We start from the raw sequence: 17,149 nt of genomic DNA, 5'->3' as shown, positions 1-17,149 counted from the left end.
CTGGAGGCAGAGGTAGGAGAATCGCAGAGAGCTTCGGAGGCCACCCTGAGACTACAGAGTGAATTCCAGGTCAGCCTGGATTAGAGTGAGACCCTGCCTCGAAAAACAAAGACAAAGAACCTAAGACAAATAATGGGCATGAATTACTTCAGTTGTTGTTTGCCATTAAGCATCTTTCGCCACCAACTTTTAAAGATAACTTTGCCAAATTTTGTTTTATTTATTTTATTTTTATTTGGTTTTTCGAGGGTGGGTCTCACTCTAGCCCAGGCTGACCTGGAATTCACTTCGGAGTCTTAGGGTAGCCTCGAACTCATGGTGATCCTCCTACCTCTCTGCCTCCCAAGTGCTGGGATTAAAGGCGTGCGCCACCACGCCCAGCCAAATTTTGTTTTATAATGTATTTTGAACATACTACCTTCTTCCCATTGCCTCTCTTTATTCCCTCACACTAAACCCTCCCCTCCTTTTTGTGACCTGAGTTGTTGCTTGCATAAGCATGGTGGGAAGGTTCTTACTGGAGTGTGGGCAAACTACCAGAGCCTTCAAGCTGAAGAGCGTGACTCTCCTTCCCTAGCAATCATTATCCAGTTGCCAGCAACTCCTCTGGAAGGAGGGGGATCTTTTGCAATCACCTCCATATCAATTATGGAACTTTGAAGGACTGTATCTTGTGCATGAAGACACAATTGTTGTGAGTTCATGAGTATACCATGTACAAAGTTGGTAATTTTGGTCTGCAGCTATTTTCAGGGTTGAAAATACATTATTCTGTGCTTTCTTGGCCTTCGGGAGTTTTGCCAAGATTGTCTCATGTCACTCTGGTGAGCTTGCTCTGTAAGGAGCGCTGCTATTTTTACGCACGGTGTGTCCTCCTTCCTTGTCCTCCAGTCTGAGTTTGTCTGTACCAGGCCAGCAGGGCTTCTGTTCTGGCCATGTCTCTTTGAGATTCTAAAAGCTTCTTGTGCTTTGATGACCATTTCTTTGCATAAATTTGGGAGTATTTTCTACCCTAATTACATTTACTATGTTTTTATAACTTGTTTTTAATCAGATATATAACTTCTCCTCCCTCCAGGTCACTATTGTGGTCTGTGTGTGACTTAGCACTTTCACAGAATTGTTAAGGCCAGTACATAGAAAAACAATATTTGATTAGCTCTGTTTCAAGATTTACTGCAAAAGGTCATGGGAGCCGCTTGTGGCCTTTAATCCCAGCACTCTGGAAGCAGAGGTGGGATCTCCGTGAGTGGGAGGCCACCCTGAGACAACAGAGTGAATTCCAGGTCAGTCTGGGCTAGAGTGAGACCCTGCCTCGAAAAATCAAAAAGAAAAAGTAATTACAATAATAATAATATAGCTATCATTATTATTTAAGAACTGAATTGGTTCTTTGCTTGCTTGCTTGCTTACTTTGGGGAAGTGGGCACCTTTTTGTTTGTTTTTGAGATAAACTCACTGCATAGCTCTGGGTAGCCTGGAATGCTCTATAAACAGACAGCTTGTCCTGCCTCTGCCTTCTAAGTGCTTGGGTTATTATAGGTGAGAGCCATGGTGCCAACCTGCCTTTCGTGCAGAGTCTCCCTCTCCTATGTAGCCCACACTGGCATTGAGTGTTCTTCCTGCTTCAGGCTTCCAGCTTGTGGATGCTGGGAGAGCCAGGAGATTCTGGAAGCTGGCAAGCATCAGCAGCCACTGCAGCAAGCAGGACTGCCTGGAAGAAAGTGCGGGAAGAGCAGGAGCGCCCCAGCTTGCTCTCTGACATCCACGCACGTGTGTGCACGCAGTCAAAACAGAGCAAAGTTAAAATTCATAAAGCATATTTAGAGGCAGATAATCGCAACTGCTTCATAAGATAAGGAAATTGATTTGGAAATTTGAACTTATCCGAAAGGGGTTCACAGTACTATTTCTTACTTTGTTTCTTTGATTTTGCTGGACTTGAGATAGAAGTAGAGGAATGTGTTCTAGCTGGTCCAAGTCTTGCGTGTGTGTACATGCACGTGAGAGAGAGGGAGAAGGAAGGGAAGGGCAGAGTCTCCCTATGTAATTTAGACAGATCGTGAACTCCCCATCGCTCAGCCTCCATGTTCTGTCACTGCTTTCATCATCAGTTTCTGCTAGGAAATGCGTAGTTTCTTACTCAGAATGATCTGTGTATTACCGCATGATCTTGAAAGCAGAGCCTAATGCTTGCTGATAGGTAAGTTATGCATAAATATTGAACAAATAAAACTTATGTTCCAGGGGGCTAGAGAGATAGATGGCTTAGCAGTTAAGTGCTTGCCTGTGAAGCCTAAGGACCTCAGTTGGAGGCTCAATTCCCCAGCACCCACCTAAGCCAGATAGACAAGGTGGAGCATGTACCTGGAGTTTTTTTCCAGTGGCTGGAGGCTCTGATGCACCCATTCTGTCTCTCTGCCTTTTTCTCTGTCACTCTCAAGTAAATAAACAATAAGATTGTGTTCCATTAACTCTTAGTTGTAAAATTTCAACATTTTATTGTCTGAAGGTGTTTTAAATACTGCTTTAAAAGAATAATATAACAGGAGTGTAATAGTACCACTCAGGAAGCTGAGGCAGGAGGATTGCCACAATTTTGAGGTCAGCCTGGGCTTCATAGTGAGTTCTAGCTATCCTGGGCTACAGAGTGGGACTATAGTTAGTTAATTAAAAAGTGGATTATAGCTTCTTGTGTGTTGCCAAGGGTCAAGTCTCACTGTGGAATTATTTTTATGCTGTATGGTGAAATTACTAAATAATAATGACTTCACATTATTCACACCATTAGATTAAAGAATTTGCTTGTGTTGAGAACATAAAGGATAGAAAGTTGATCACATTAATGTTAGGAGAGTGTAATGTGAGCCTTTCTTTTAATCTATAATTCTAGGACGACATAGACAGCCTAAACCCCGTTCTCAGGGACAATCCGCAACTTCAGGAGGAAGTGAAAGTCTGGGTAAAGGAACAAAAGGTTCAGGAGATTTTTATGCAAGGTAACTATTTTGAACTTACATATTTTATAGAACTAAAACAACTTTTCTTTGATTTTTTTTTCCCCCAATCATATAGTCTAATAATTGCAGTTGTATGTAGTATAGCAGAAGGTAATTGCCAAGTCACAATTATTTTGATATAGTATATTTTCCTTGGTTTGTTAAGTTAGATATAGCTGTATGTCATGAAATTATAGTTGACCAGGTGTTTTGAAAAATTCCATAATATGGAATGTTTTAGGTGTGTCCTTCCTGGAGAAGAAAGCATTGTTTGAGGGAGTTGGTTGCCCAAGGCTGCAGCTAATGTCCTTTGAAGGACACTGTGTGTCTGTTAAACACATCCTGTGTGAGTACCTTTAGCAGGTCACAGTGGTACAGTGTCAGGCTCTGTCCCTTGTTGACTTGCAAATCAGTGATTGTGTTAGATCAGTAAAATGCTGGTACTATGACACTTTTGTGAAATTTAAACTAGGACACAGCATTGAACTGTTGTTAGGTTGGATATTAAGCACACAGATTTGTTGTTAGGTCCTAATGTTTATGTCAGTGTGAGTGCATGCTAGCAAGCACCAGATCAACCAGGTAGTAGATGATTGCTAGCTTCCGTGCTCTAGCTTTCCTGCGGAGAATTGCACACACAGAAGTAAAGCAGATACACACCCACATCTGTCTTCGGCCCTGCAGCTGTCGAATCTGGGCCAATCCTGTCCTATCCATGTGATGGTTCAAAGTTGCCATACTATCATTCTGCCAAAAAGTAGTTTCTTAATATCAGATATTAAAAAGTATGTTTTAAATTTCCCTATGTCTCATAATGCCAGACAGGGTTTTTTTTTTTTTTTTAACTAGATTTTATTTTATTTCTTAGGTCAAGAGAGGGCTGGAGAGGTGGCTTAGCAGTTAAGGCGCTTATCTAAGAAGCCAAAGGACCCAGGTTTGATTCACCAGTATGTTCGTAAAGCCCAGGTGCACAAGGTGGCATGTGCATTTGGAGTTAGTTTGTAGTGGTTGGTGGCCCTGGCGTGCGTATTCATTTATTCATCCTCCCGTCTTCCCTCCCACCCTCTCTCTTTATCACCCCCCCCCCAAAGTAAAATATTTTAATTTTAAGATCCAGGAAAGGTCCAATCCACCTTCAGCGGGATTGTTTGGGGCAGATAAATGTAGAGAACAAGGCAGTATAAATGGGTGGTTAATGGCAGTTAAAAACCAATCCTGTTTGTTGTTATTCAGTAATTAATGTAGATAAAGGTGGGGATTACTACTTGAGATATAGTTAGAAAAGATGAGAGTTACCACCACAAGGTAGGGTCTCTCTGTGTAGCCCAGGCTGACCTGGAATTCATCATCTAGTCTCAGGGTGGCCTTGGTTCTCCTACCTCTGCCTCCCAAGTGCTGGGATTAAAGGCATGTGCCACCATGCCTGGCTGGAAAAGATGGAAGCTTATGAATGAGATTGCTAAGGAAATACCACCTTAGTGGTAAACTTAAGTGTAGCCAATCACCTCTTGGAGTTTTCTCTAGGTGAGCACCACGGTTTTGGTTGGTGCTGGCAAAAGACCTCTTGGTCCTGCACGTGCTTGACAGATGCCTTCCACTGAGCCAGCTCAGGTCCTCATGTGGACCTTTGTACAGACGTGTTTTTAGGCTGGTACTGGCACAGGTGTGTGGGGTTTTCTTTTTTAATTCATTTAAAACCAGTAATTGATATTTTGAATCTGTTATTCTTAGAAAAGGTAAGTTCACCTAAGAATCAGAAAAATAACCCAAGTCTTCAGCCAAAAATTTCCTTAACTTATTAAACCTTATTTTATGAAAGAGAATACTTAAAAATTTGAGAAAATTAAGCACTTAGAAACAGTTTGAGCACTTTCTAAATTGTTAATGTAGAATACTGTTATTAATGTGTGTTTTTTCCCACCTAAGAGTTCCTAAGAAACTTGGTAACATGTAACACTGTTAATAAGTTGGGAAAAACCAAATATTAATTATAATTTAAAAAAGCACATTTGTTCTTGTAGTGTGTTTGAAACTTTTATGCCCACTTTCAACTTAAAAAAAATTATTTAAGAAAGAAGGAAGGGGAGAATGGGTACACCAGGGCCTCTAGTCACTGCAGACAAACTTTAAATACATGCACCACCATGTGCATGCATCTGGCTTTACACGGATCCTGAGGGATGGAACCTAGGTCCTTTGGCTTTGCAAACAAGTACCTTAACCACTGAGCCACCTCTGGTCCTCACTGCCCACTTTTTTAATAGGCGTATGTCTTTATACATACAGGTATATACATATTTTTTTGTTGTTGTTGTTTATTTTCTAAAGACATTATTCCTGTCCTCTTGCCTCAGCTTCTCACTTACTGAGTGGCAGGTAGATTATAGGCAACTGTCATCATACCAAACTCCCTTCAATTCTTCTTTTAAGGGTATCTATGTCCTTTGAAAAGGTGGACTTAGCCCAAATTAAACACTTTAAAAAAATTTTTTTTTGTTTATTTTTACTTATTTGAGAGCGACAGAGAGAGAGAGAGAATGGGCGCGCCAGGGCCTCCAGCCACTGCAAACCGAACTCCAGATGCATGCGCCCCCTTGTGCATCTGGCTAACGTGGGTCCTGGAGAATCGAGCCTCGAACCGGGTGGGGTCCTCAGGTTTCACAGGCAAGCGTTTAACCGCTAAGCCATCTCTGCAGCCCAAAACACTATTCTTTTTTTAAAAGTCAGTTTAATCCCAATTTATAAATTTGCTTAGCCTTCTCTTTGTGCTTTAAGACATTTTTATTATTTTATAAATTTATTCTACTTATTTTGGTGGATGCTGTTTGACTTTATAACCAATATTGGTCTTAAATTCATGACCCTTCTGCTTAAGTCTCCTTAGTGCTTGGGTTACAGGTATGTACAACCAGGCACCACTATTGTATTTCATGACTTACAGCAATCTTTCCTAGCTGTCCTGCGTGAAGCTTGTAGTTGCTTGCTTATGGTAGCCAAAAGATTCAGACATCAAACTGCATTTTAGCCATGCAATCATCTTCTAGATCTTAAGTGTATTTGCCACCTTACTTTGTTACTCCAAAACTACATTCTGTCTCTTGCTGAGTGTTAATTGCATAAGCATCCTTCTAAATGTCAAAGTATTCCATTTCTATCTTTAATAGCAGATATAATGATAACCTTAGGAGTGATAAGACCTAAAAAGTATTTGCTTGTTTTCTAAGACTTTTAAAAAATAGTGATTGTTAATTGTGTTACGTACTTATCTGTCACATAGCATTTGCTTCTCCTACATGGCTGTTCCTCAGTGGGAAATGACTCCTTTTAAGTGCTTCCTCCTGTCTCTTCCCAAAGGTCCTTACTCTTTAAATGGCTATAGAGTGAGAGTATACAGACAGGACTCTGCCACCCAGTGGTTTACTGGTATAATCACTCATCATGATCTCTTCACTCGCACCATGATCGTGATGAATGATCAGGTAAGGAGAATGCTGTCTTTGGTGCTGGGGTGAAGCTCAAGCCCACCTTGAGTGTGCCGAGTGCCTTTCATTCCCTTCCTCTTCCCATCTCCTCCCACTCAGCTTCTCTCTCGGCTCTGAGCTAATCTTTGTGACAGGAAGTTTTAACAGGGCGCACACAGCTTTATTCATCTAACCGTAGTAGATGTAAATGTGTCTGAAGTTACACAGTTAGAACAGGTTGTTGTGATGTCAGATTTATTTCAAGAGCGATAAAGTCAGTCTACCCCAAAGTTAACTGAAATTTTCTCAAAATTTTGGTTTCTCCTGTTTCTCAATATTTTCCAAGTCTTTTCTCACTAATTAAAGCTTTCAAGACACTTCTAGTTTTTATATCAAACTTCCACTGTTGTGCAGTAGCAGGCAGAAAGGATTTTATTCTTGATTAAAATATATTATGTAAGCCTGATGGTATCTTACCAAATTTGAGTTTCCAAACTGATCTGTAAAGAGTTTACTAAGTAATGGAGAAATTGTGCCAATATTAACTGGTTAGTTCACTGAAGTTGATTTCTGCTTTTGTTTTGTGTTTCGGATCAGGTACTAGAACCACAGAATGTCGATCCTTCTATGGTTCAAATGACCTTTCTAGATGATGTTGTTCACTCTTTGTTAAAAGGTGAAAATATTGGCATCACATCACGACGCAGGTCTCGTGCCAATCAAAATATCAACACTGTTCACGTATGTATGTTGTTAAAGAAGTTGATACAGTATTTTCTCTTAGGCTGCTCAAAACTAGGTAGTAAATAACCATTTTTGATGGGTTACCTCATAGGGTCATTATACACGTGCTCAAGCAAATAGCCCCAGACCAGCGATGAATCAAGCTGCTGTACCAAAACAGAGCGCACACCAGCAGCAGCAGCAGCAGCAGCAGCAGCAGCAGCAGCAGCAGCAGCAGCCGCAGCACCAGCACAGAAACGCCCGTGCAAGCAAGAGGAAGGGTTCGGACAGCAGCGCCCCCGGTGAAGAGAAGATGGAGGGGGAGAAGTATGACTGTGTGTCACGAGGAGGTAGGACCACTTCATTTTTAGGGACAGGGGAACAAATTAAACAAAGAACTTGCTATGGGCATAATGATTATGGAAAATAAGAGTGTCCTTCTTTTAATCTTTAGAAAATCCTAAAGGTAAAAACAAACACTTGATCCATAAAAGAAGGAAACCTGAGGAGGATGAAAAGAAGCTTCATATGAAAAGATTGCGGACTGATAATGTCTCTGATTTTTCTGAGAGCAGTGACTCAGAAAATTCAAGTAAAAGAATACTTGATAATTCCTCAGATCAAATGCCAGAGTATGAGGTGAAAAATAAAAATGTTTCAAAGATAAATGGAGAAGAAGGCAAATCCCAGCTCATTGAGGAGGTAGGAGAGGAGACCTTAGTAGATCCTCAGCCTCCCTGGGATCAAACACGAGAAGATAGAAAGTGTGAAGAAGGAGACACCTGCCTTCAGGAAAAAATGACTCTGCCTTCATCTGAACAGGCCTCAGTTGCTGATAATGACCCTAATGATGGAGTCCTTCAAGAGTGCAGTGTGGAGAACACACATACAGCGGAATTACTACCAAAGGAGAAGTTTATGTCCAGGCCACCCACACCAAAATGTGTTATTGATATTACAAGTGACACTAATTCAGAAAGGGCGGCTCCAGAAAACTCAAGTACCTTTGCTCTCCAGACACTTGAGAAAGTGGATCCTAATGCTAGTGATTCCAAGCATTCGGTTTCAAGTGGCAGATACTTAGAAACAGCCCAGCAAGACTCTGACCAGGGCCGGGTCAGTGATCTAGTTGAAGTGGATTTAACCCAGTTGGGAAATGATCGCCTCGATAGGGAGAAAGAGAGAGACCGCTGTGTCTCATACATGTCTTCTGTCACTGCAGTTTCTGTCTCAGAGGATGTGACGCAAAAGCGAAGTCCCCCCCCAGAGACTCTGAAATGTAAGCTGAATACGTCAGCAGATGCTCATAAAACAAAATCTGCTTCCTCACCTGAAGGTGGTAAGCCTAAAGTCACCCACTCTCCTGACTCCATAAAGTCAAAGGCTGCTTACACAAACAGTCAAGCTCCCAGTGAAAGAAGACTGGCAAACAAGATAGATCATGAGTTATCAAGATGTACTTTTCATCCAGTCCCTACTCGAGGTGGTAGTGCCTTGGAAACTACAAAGAGCCCTCTTATCATTGATAAGAATGAGCACTTCACAGTTTATAGGGATCCTGCACTCATTGGGTCAGAAGCAGGAGCTAATCACCTGTCACCTTTCTTGAGCCAGCATCCATTCCCTCTTCACTCCTCATCCCATAGAGCCTGTTTGAACCCAGGCACCCATCACCCCGCCTTAACTCCTGCCCCCCACTTATTGGCTGGTTCATCTGGTCAGACTCCATTGCCTAGTATCAGTACTCACCCTCTCACTAGTGGTCCGCACCATTCTGTCCATCATCCCCATTTACTTCCCACTGTCTTACCTGGAGTGCCTACCGCCTCCTTACTTGGGGGCCACCCGCGCCTGGAGAGTGCCCATGCCAGCAGCTTGAGCCACTTAGCCCTAGCACACCAGCAGCAGCTACTGCAGCACCAGTCACCCCATCTTCTTGGACAAGCCCATCCTTCTGCTTCATATAATCAGCTTGGACTTTATCCAATTATTTGGCAATATCCAAATGGAACACACGCATACTCAGGCCTTGGTCTGCCTTCTTCTAAGTGGGTTCACCCAGAAAATGCGGTCAGTGCAGAGGCTTCATTAAGGAGGGTAAGTGACACTGCTGTTTTTCCGATGTCATTACTCATCTGGTTATTTTTGCACATATTAACCTTAAAGTGTGTATGGAAATCTCAGGAAAACCCTACTTATATGAAAAGAAGCAAACTTACTATGTAAGCTGGTTAGTGTTTTGATGTGTATTAAATTTTCCTTTAAATCCAGGTATGGCTGTGTAAGCCCTTTGTGTCTGAAGGTTGTCCAAGGGTAGACTGCTAGTATTTGGGGAAGTTGCAGCTTTCTAACAGTATTGCTGACATTGGTACAAGAAGTCCTATCCTTTCATGGTTCATGTGCTTTCTGTAGCAAATTCGTTTAGCACTAAAAATGTCTTATAAGGGCAATACCAGACTCAGTATAAAAAGGGAGAGAAATGGTTGTCATTGTTAAATTTCCAAGAGACAACCTTAGCCTTTCTGCTGCCCACTGCAGTCGTCAGGCATTCGGGAAGGTTCTCAAAGCACCTTGTCTGCGTGTTTGTGTCACTTAACATTTAACATTAAGGTGACCATCTGAAGTCACGTCTTGTGCATAGTGCGATAGTGCCAAGCATTGTCGGGCAGCAGAGCTTTCTCATGTTGTAAATTGATAGAGGCCAGGCATGATGGCTTATACCTATTATCCCAGCACTTGGCAGAGAGAGTCCAGCCTGATATACATTGGGTGACCTCCCCCCCCCAAAAAAAAAATCACACCCCAAACTAACCATTGGGAAGTTAATTCCCTCAGCCCCTGACAACTAATGGTTCTCCTTTCCATTGCTGTGGTTCTCACTGTTCCACGTGCTTCATATGAATAGACTCACTCAGCACCTCTTTTACTGGTGCTTCCTTTGTTGAGTGTGTCCTTGCAGTTCATACATGTGCCCTTGAGACTAGGTTTTCTTACTTAAGACTGCATTTCATTTCACTATGTAGGTAGATAGGTACACGTCACATACATATAGTTTAGTATGCACACATGCATGTATGCATTTATTTACTTATTTCTGTAGTGCTTGGAATTATGATCCAGGTATCAAACAGGAGAGCATCACTCTTCCACTATGCCTTTTTTTTTTTTTTTTTTTTTTTTTTTTTTTTTTTTGAGGTAGAGACCCTCTCTATCCCAGACTGACCTGGAATTCCCTATGTAGTCACAGGGAAGCTTTGAACTCATGGTGATCCTCATACCTCTGTCCCCCCAGTGCTGGGATTAAAGGTGTGTGCCACCATGCCTGGCTATTTTTTTGAGGTAGGGTTTCACTCTAGCCCAGGCTGACCTGGAATTCCCTACGTAGTCTCAGGGTGGCCTCGAACTCACTGCAGTTCTCCTACCTCTGCCCTCCCAAGTGCTGGGATTAGTGTGCGCCACCATACCTGGGTCTGCATTCTTGTTTTTTTTGTTCTTTTTTTTTTTTTCTTTTTCTTTTTGTTTTGTTTTTTGTTTGTTTTTTGAGGCAGGGTCTCACTCTAGCTCAGGCTGACCTACAATTAACTACGTAGTCTCAGGGTGGCCTTGAACTCATGGCATTCCTCCTACCTCTGCCTCCCAGGTGCTGAGATTAAAGTCACCACCACCACATCCGGCTATATTCATTTTTTGTTAGTGTTCCTGAGTTACTTTCACCTTAATAAATAATGCTGGTGGCCTGGAGAGATGGCTTAGCAGTTAAGGCACTTGCCCGTGAAGCATAAGGACCACTGTTCAATCTCTCTCCAGATCCCACATTAGCCAGATGCAAGAAGGTGAGCCAAGAGCAAGGTCACACATGCCCACTAGGTGGTGCAAGCATCTGGAGTTCGATTTCAGTGGCTGAGGCCCTGACATGCCAGCTTGCCTGCCCTCCTTCCCTCCCTCCCCCCCCTCAAAAGAAAGAATAGTGCTAGCAGTAAAGATGGTGTGTGTGTGTGTGTGTGTGTTTGTTTGAGGTAGGGTCTCACTCAAGGCCAGGCTGACCAGTAATTCACTTTGTAATCTCAGTACCCTTGAACTCACAGCGATCCTCCTACCTCTGCCTCCCGTGTGCTCATTTTCTTCAAGAATAGTAACTGCTTACATATAGCATAAATACCATGATATGCAGGGATAGTGGTCATCATGCCAAACGCTTGTCAGAGAAGCTACACTAGTTTGGGTAACAGTGATGACATACTAAACCAAGGCTAGGAATTCCAAGTTTAACACGTGATGTTGGTAATAAAGGACATAGTGATTAATAAGACAAGATAGAGCTCTAATTATCTTTAAGGGCTTTTCCTGTGGTTTATTCCTACCAATTCCTCTTTAACTCTGGCCTCTAATAAAAGCAACAGTGGCCGGGCATGGTGGTGCACACCTTTAATCCCAGTACTGGGGAGGCAGAGGTAAGAGGATTGCTGTGAGTTCAAGGCCACCCTAAGAGACTACAGTGTGATTTCCTGGTCAGCCTGGGCTAGAGTGAGACCCTACCTCGAAAACTCCCCCAAAAGAAAAGTAACAATGATTGCTAATACATACATACATATATACATATATATATATGTATGTGTATATGTATATGTTATTTTGTCACGAATATTGCCATGTTTGTCAAGGTCTCAGTTATAGCATTGGGCTTCTATTAATCACAGTTGTCCTCCTGCCTTCCCTTGAAAGGTAATGAGTCATAGGATAGAAATTTTTTTTATTTTTTACTTACTTATTTTTATTAGTTTTCTATTCTGCAAGTACAGGCAGTTTGATACCATTATTAGGTTCATCTGTGACCTACCCCTCCCCATTGGCCCCTCCTTGTTGAGGTATATGGGTCGTTCATTGTGGAGTTACCCCACAGTTACTGGTACAATAAATGTCTCTGCATATCATGACCCAACATGTGGCTCTGACATTCTTTCCGCCCCCTCTTCTGCAAAATTTCCCTGAGCCATGTTGGGTTCATTTTTGGTTTGCTTCAGTGATGAGGTGTTGGGGGCCTCTGAGGCTCTGGCTCTCTGATTTCGTAGGCGTTGATTTAAATGTGTAGCCCAGGCTGGCCTCGAACTCCTGATCCTCCTGCCTCTGCCTCTTCAGCAAATTCTTACCGGCGTGCACCACCACCACCGGCAGGATAGAAAAATTTTGTAATCATTTTATTAACTATGTGACTTAGCATATAGGTCACTGCCAACATGTGCGGGTTAATTTATAAAACAGGCATCATATTGACATAGAACAAAATTTGTTTTACTTCCGTATCTCCAAGCTTAATGGTTCAATTTTTTATTAGATTATAAACTACAGTGAAGTAGATTTAGGCCTTGAAAATGTTATGGTCTTGAATTGAAATTTGAACTATTTGGGGCTAGAGAGATGACTCAGTGATTAAGGCAATTGTCTGCAGAGCATAAAGATACAGGTTGGATTACCCAGTACCCACATAAAGCCAGATACACAGTGGCACATGCATTTGGAATTCATTTGTAGTGGCTGGAGGCCCGGACATGCCCATTTTCTGTCCTTTCTCTTTCTGCTTACAAATAAATAAAAATGTAAAAAAAAAAAATTTTTTTTAATTCCAAAAACTGGCAAGTCCACTTATAGTCTCACATTCGGGTAGAGTAATAGTCTATGAGTGATACTGTGTTTTAGTGTGCGCAGCGGGCATTCTTGGGTGCTTAGAACCAGGAAGTCATAAAGGTATTCTGGATTACATATTTACATTGAGCTAATGGCACAGATTTCAAGATCTGCTTTTAGAAAAGGCATAAATCACGGTTTTAATATTGATTAGTTTTATGCACAATGCAGGAAATATGTTATTAATGATGATTAAATAATTGACTATTTAATAAGTTCATTTAGAAACTCAGATTTCATAAATATACCACAAATCAAAGTTTCCCATGACACTCAGTACTGAACATAGCTCCATTCCACCAGGCTTAGCTGAAGAGTCTAGCTTTTCCTATTAACTAAAGTCTAGGTCCTTTTTTTTTTTTTTTTTAATAGAACTCTCCCAGTCCTTGGTTACATCAGCCCACTCCTGTGACCTCAGCAGATAGTATGGGACTGCTTAGTCACATTCCCGTCAGACCTTCCAGTGCAGAGCCTCATCGACCTCACAAGGTCGCAGCCCATTCCAGCCCTCCAGTGACACAGACCGCAGTAGACCACCACAAAGAGTAAGTTTACGTGCATGAAAACTTAACTTAGCCTGTTGGTAGTTTTTCTTAATTTACCTTTCGAATGGTTAATTTAAAAGTTAAACTATGCTTTGAAATGCTGCTCTTTTTATTTTTAGCTTTCTGAGGCACCCTAGCCTAGAACTCATGGCAGCCCCCATGCCAGATTCTCCCAAGTGGTAGCATTCTAAGCCTCAGCCATACTATACTTGGTTCTGTTCTTTTTTATACTGCTGACCTACTTCTGATTTACTTAATAATTTATAATGCATGCAAAGATAGATGTACTTTACTTTGATATTGAGTAAATTTGCCTAACTTCTGTGTATAAGAAACCTTATGGAAATCTGTGTACTCTCTCTAGAGAAGCTGAGAGGAAAGCTTTCACTGAACCGGTGCGCTCTGCTGCGTCCACGTCAACAAAAAGTGACCTAGGTCTTCACAGGTCACAGACTGGAAAAGATTGTCATCTACACAGGCATTTTTTGGACCCAACCTTAAATCAGTTGCCAAGGCCACTGCAGGAGACAGGAGAGAGGTTAAACAAATACAAGGAGGAACATCGTCGGATTCTTCAAGAAAGTATTGATGTTGCTCCCTTTACAACTAAAATCAAGGGTCTTGAGTGCGAGAGAGAGAATTACTCCAGAGCAGTAGCGTTGTCATCGAGTCCTAAAAGCCATGCCATCAAACAAGATAAAGATGTGGAACGCTCAGTGTCAGAGCTGTATAAAATGAAGCACTCGGTGCCTCAGAGTTTGCCCCAGAGTAACTACTTCACAACGCTGTCCAATAGTGTGGTTAACGAGCCACCAAGGTCATACCCATCCAAAGAGGCTTCCAGTGTTTACACTGACAAGCAGAGCAACAGTCTTTGTGCAGCAGCTGACCCTCAACCTCTGACTCCGTTTACACCGTCGCTTTCAAAGCCCCCACCTTTGATTAAACACCAGCCAGAAAGCGAAGGGCTAGTGGGCAAGATGCCAGAGCACCCTCCCCATTTGCCTGCACCCCACTCAGCCACGGCCTTCAGAAGTGACTGCAGGAGTCCTACCCACATGACGGTGTCTTCTACCAACACGCTCCGCAGCATGCCCGCTTTGCACAGAGCACCAGTGTTCCACCCTCCAATCCACCACAGCTCAGAGAGGAAGGAAAGCAGCTACAGCAGCCTCTCCCCTCCGACGTTGACCCCAGTGATGCCAGTGAGTGCTGGCGGGAAAGCTCTAGAGTCTCAGAAGCCCCCGACTCTGATTCCCGAACCAAAAGATTCTCAGGCAGGTTTTAAGACTTCTTCGGAACAGAGTCTGGCAGCAATGTGGAGATCCAATAATAGCCTCAGCAAAGAGAAGGCTGAGTGGCATGCGGAGAAAAGCAGTGGAAAGGCGCAGGCTGCTGTGGCATCTGTCATTGTGCGTCCCCCATCTAGTGCAAAAACGGATGGTGTGTCAGCTATGCCAGTAGCTTCCAAAGATCGAGTTTGTCAAAGATCTTCAACTGGGACAAGTAAAACAGATTACCTCAAACCAGGGGAAGCTGGAGAGACTGGAAGGATCATTCTGCCAAATGTGCATTTGGACAGTGCTCATGTGAAATCTGAGGCAAGCGTTGAAGCTCTCCCTCAGGGAAGTGCCCCCATTCCTGTCACGTCTGCTGTGAGTGCAGCTTGTACTTCGAAGACCGAGGAGCTGGCCTCTGCTGCCTTGAGCACCAGCGTGTCCCGCCGTGCCAGCTCAGAAGCAGAGCACTCTTTACCTCGCGCCGCTGTGCCCTTGGCCTCTTCAGAGTGCTCTTCTACAGAGAGCCATCGTCAGTCAGTGGCTGAATCCCAGGAATGCAAGCTCCACACCACAGTTCCAGGTACTCTAGCCTGGAGTAAGGCAAGAAGTGCTCTGCAGCCCAGCTCCGGCTCCCCAGGCACAACAGAGTTTGTCCATCTAAAAAAGCACAAGGCAGCATTGGCTGCAGCTCAGTATAAAAGTAGCAATGTCAGTGAGACTGAACTGAATGCTGTGAAGAGTCAGACAGCTGCAGTCTCTCTTCCTCTGGATAGCACTGTGCTCTGTAGTACAAATAACAAAGCAAACTCTGTAGGAAACGGGCAAGTCTCCCAGTCAAGTCAGCCAAACTACCACACTAAACTGAAAAAGGCCTGGCTCACCAGACACTCAGAGGAAGATAAAAATACTAGTAAGGTAGAAACTCCAGGAAATTCGGTATCAGAAATGATTAAGCCATGTTCTGTCAACTTAATAGCCTCTACATCTAACGACATACAAAATAGCATAGACAGTAAAATCACAGCTGATAAATATGTAAGAGATGATATCATCAGTAGGAGAAAAACCAAGAGAACTTATGAATCTGAAAGTGGAGACTCAGATGAAAGTGAAGGCAAGTCAGAGCAAAGGACTAAAAGGCAACCTAAGCCAACCTACAAAAAGAAGCAGAATGACTTGCAGAAGAGAAAAGGGGAAGTGGAAGAAGATTTGAAACCCAATGGCGTACTCAGCAGGAGTGCCAAGGACAAAAGCAAGCTGAAGTTGCAGGCCAGCACTAGTGGTGAGTGAGCCTCTGAGAGAGCCTCTGAGACACCATGGGGAGTGACTGGAAACCAAGGACAGGACACAGACTGCAAGGCTAGCGTGTGCTCTAGGATATGTCAGTACAGCCTGATACTCTTTAATACTCTTTAAAGCTACGCCACTAGTATTTGAGAGTAGATATGCTCAAAAATTTTTAACAGGCAAAATTTAAACCACATAAAAAATTTTGGTGTTCCTCCTGGTCTCAAGATTCTTCTTGCTATGCAGATGACTAATTACTTTAGGCCATGATTTCTACTTCTTAAGCTTATGTTAATAAACATTATGGAGAAATGATAGAAAATTTAATAGTTTTTAATATTTCTTTAAAAATACTGTATTATTATTTATTTGAGGAAGAAAGAAGCAGAGACAAATGGGCTGCTAAGGCCTCCTGCTGCTGAAAACAAAGTCCAGACGCATGTGCTGCCTTGTGCATCTGGCTTACGTGGTTCGTAGGGAATTGAACCTGGCTCCCTTGGCTTTGGAGGATAGCAACATAACTGTTAAGCACACTCTCTAGCCAAAGTTTGATATTTTTGTCTACAAGCATTAGACTGTATTTGATGTTTTCCCCCCCCCCTTCTTCACACATTTTAGAGAAGAGGGTTTTACTGTGTTGCCAAGGATTTCCCTAACATCTGGCTTAGTTCTGCTTTCAGTTCTTCCTCCTCAGTCTCTGGAGTGGAGTAGCAGGGACTAGAAGTGTATGCCTCTGGGCCCAGCTCAATGGGGGTTTTAAATATATATATTAATTATTTATATATTATTTCCTTACATATACATATATTATTTGGAAGTAGAGAAAGGGAAAGGGAGACTGAATGAATGGATGAGCCAGGGCCTCTAGCCACTGCAAACAAACTCCAGATGCATGTGGCACTTTGTGCATGTGGCTTTATGTGGGTACTGGGGAATCAAACCCATGCTGTCAGACTTGCAAACAAGCACTTTTAACCGCTGAGCCATCTCTCCAGCCCTTTTTTGTTTTCCTTTTTTCTAGGTAGGGTCTCAGGCTATCCTTGATCTTATGACCATCCTCCTGCCTCTGCCTCCTGAGTACTGGGATTTAAAGGTATATGCCAGCCAGGCCTGTCTTTGCCTTTTATTAGGAAAATTCATCAGTAAAGGTATTCAAATTAGTATTATAGACT

General features: G+C 42.7%; 1 protein-coding gene across 3 annotated transcripts in view; it reads left to right on the top strand.

Annotated features, from left to right (window-relative positions):
* Window positions 1-17,149, top strand: part of Jmjd1c (jumonji domain containing 1C) — a 121,864-nt gene that overhangs the window by 71,777 nt on the left and 32,938 nt on the right. For 2 of the 3 annotated variants that reach the window (XM_004657868.3, XM_045137147.1), the window contains exons 3-9: window positions 2,894-2,999; window positions 6,354-6,478; window positions 7,058-7,201; window positions 7,296-7,533; window positions 7,638-9,280; window positions 13,238-13,410; window positions 13,775-15,972. In XM_004657868.3, coding sequence (XP_004657925.3) covers window positions 2,993-2,999; window positions 6,354-6,478; window positions 7,058-7,201; window positions 7,296-7,533; window positions 7,638-9,280; window positions 13,238-13,410; window positions 13,775-15,972 — 4,528 coding nt within the window. In that variant the 5' untranslated portion in view covers window positions 2,894-2,992. The remainder of the gene's footprint in view (window positions 1-2,893; window positions 3,000-6,353; window positions 6,479-7,057; window positions 7,202-7,295; window positions 7,534-7,637; window positions 9,281-13,237; window positions 13,411-13,774; window positions 15,973-17,149) is intronic. The other variant, XM_045137148.1, reaches the window with a different exon arrangement.

Source organism: Jaculus jaculus, chromosome 18 (assembly GCF_020740685.1).
Source record: "Jaculus jaculus isolate mJacJac1 chromosome 18, mJacJac1.mat.Y.cur, whole genome shotgun sequence".
Classification (NCBI taxonomy): domain Eukaryota; kingdom Metazoa; phylum Chordata; class Mammalia; order Rodentia; family Dipodidae; genus Jaculus; species Jaculus jaculus.
Note: the sequence above shows the minus strand (reverse complement) of the source record. Positions and strands in the feature narration are given on the sequence as shown.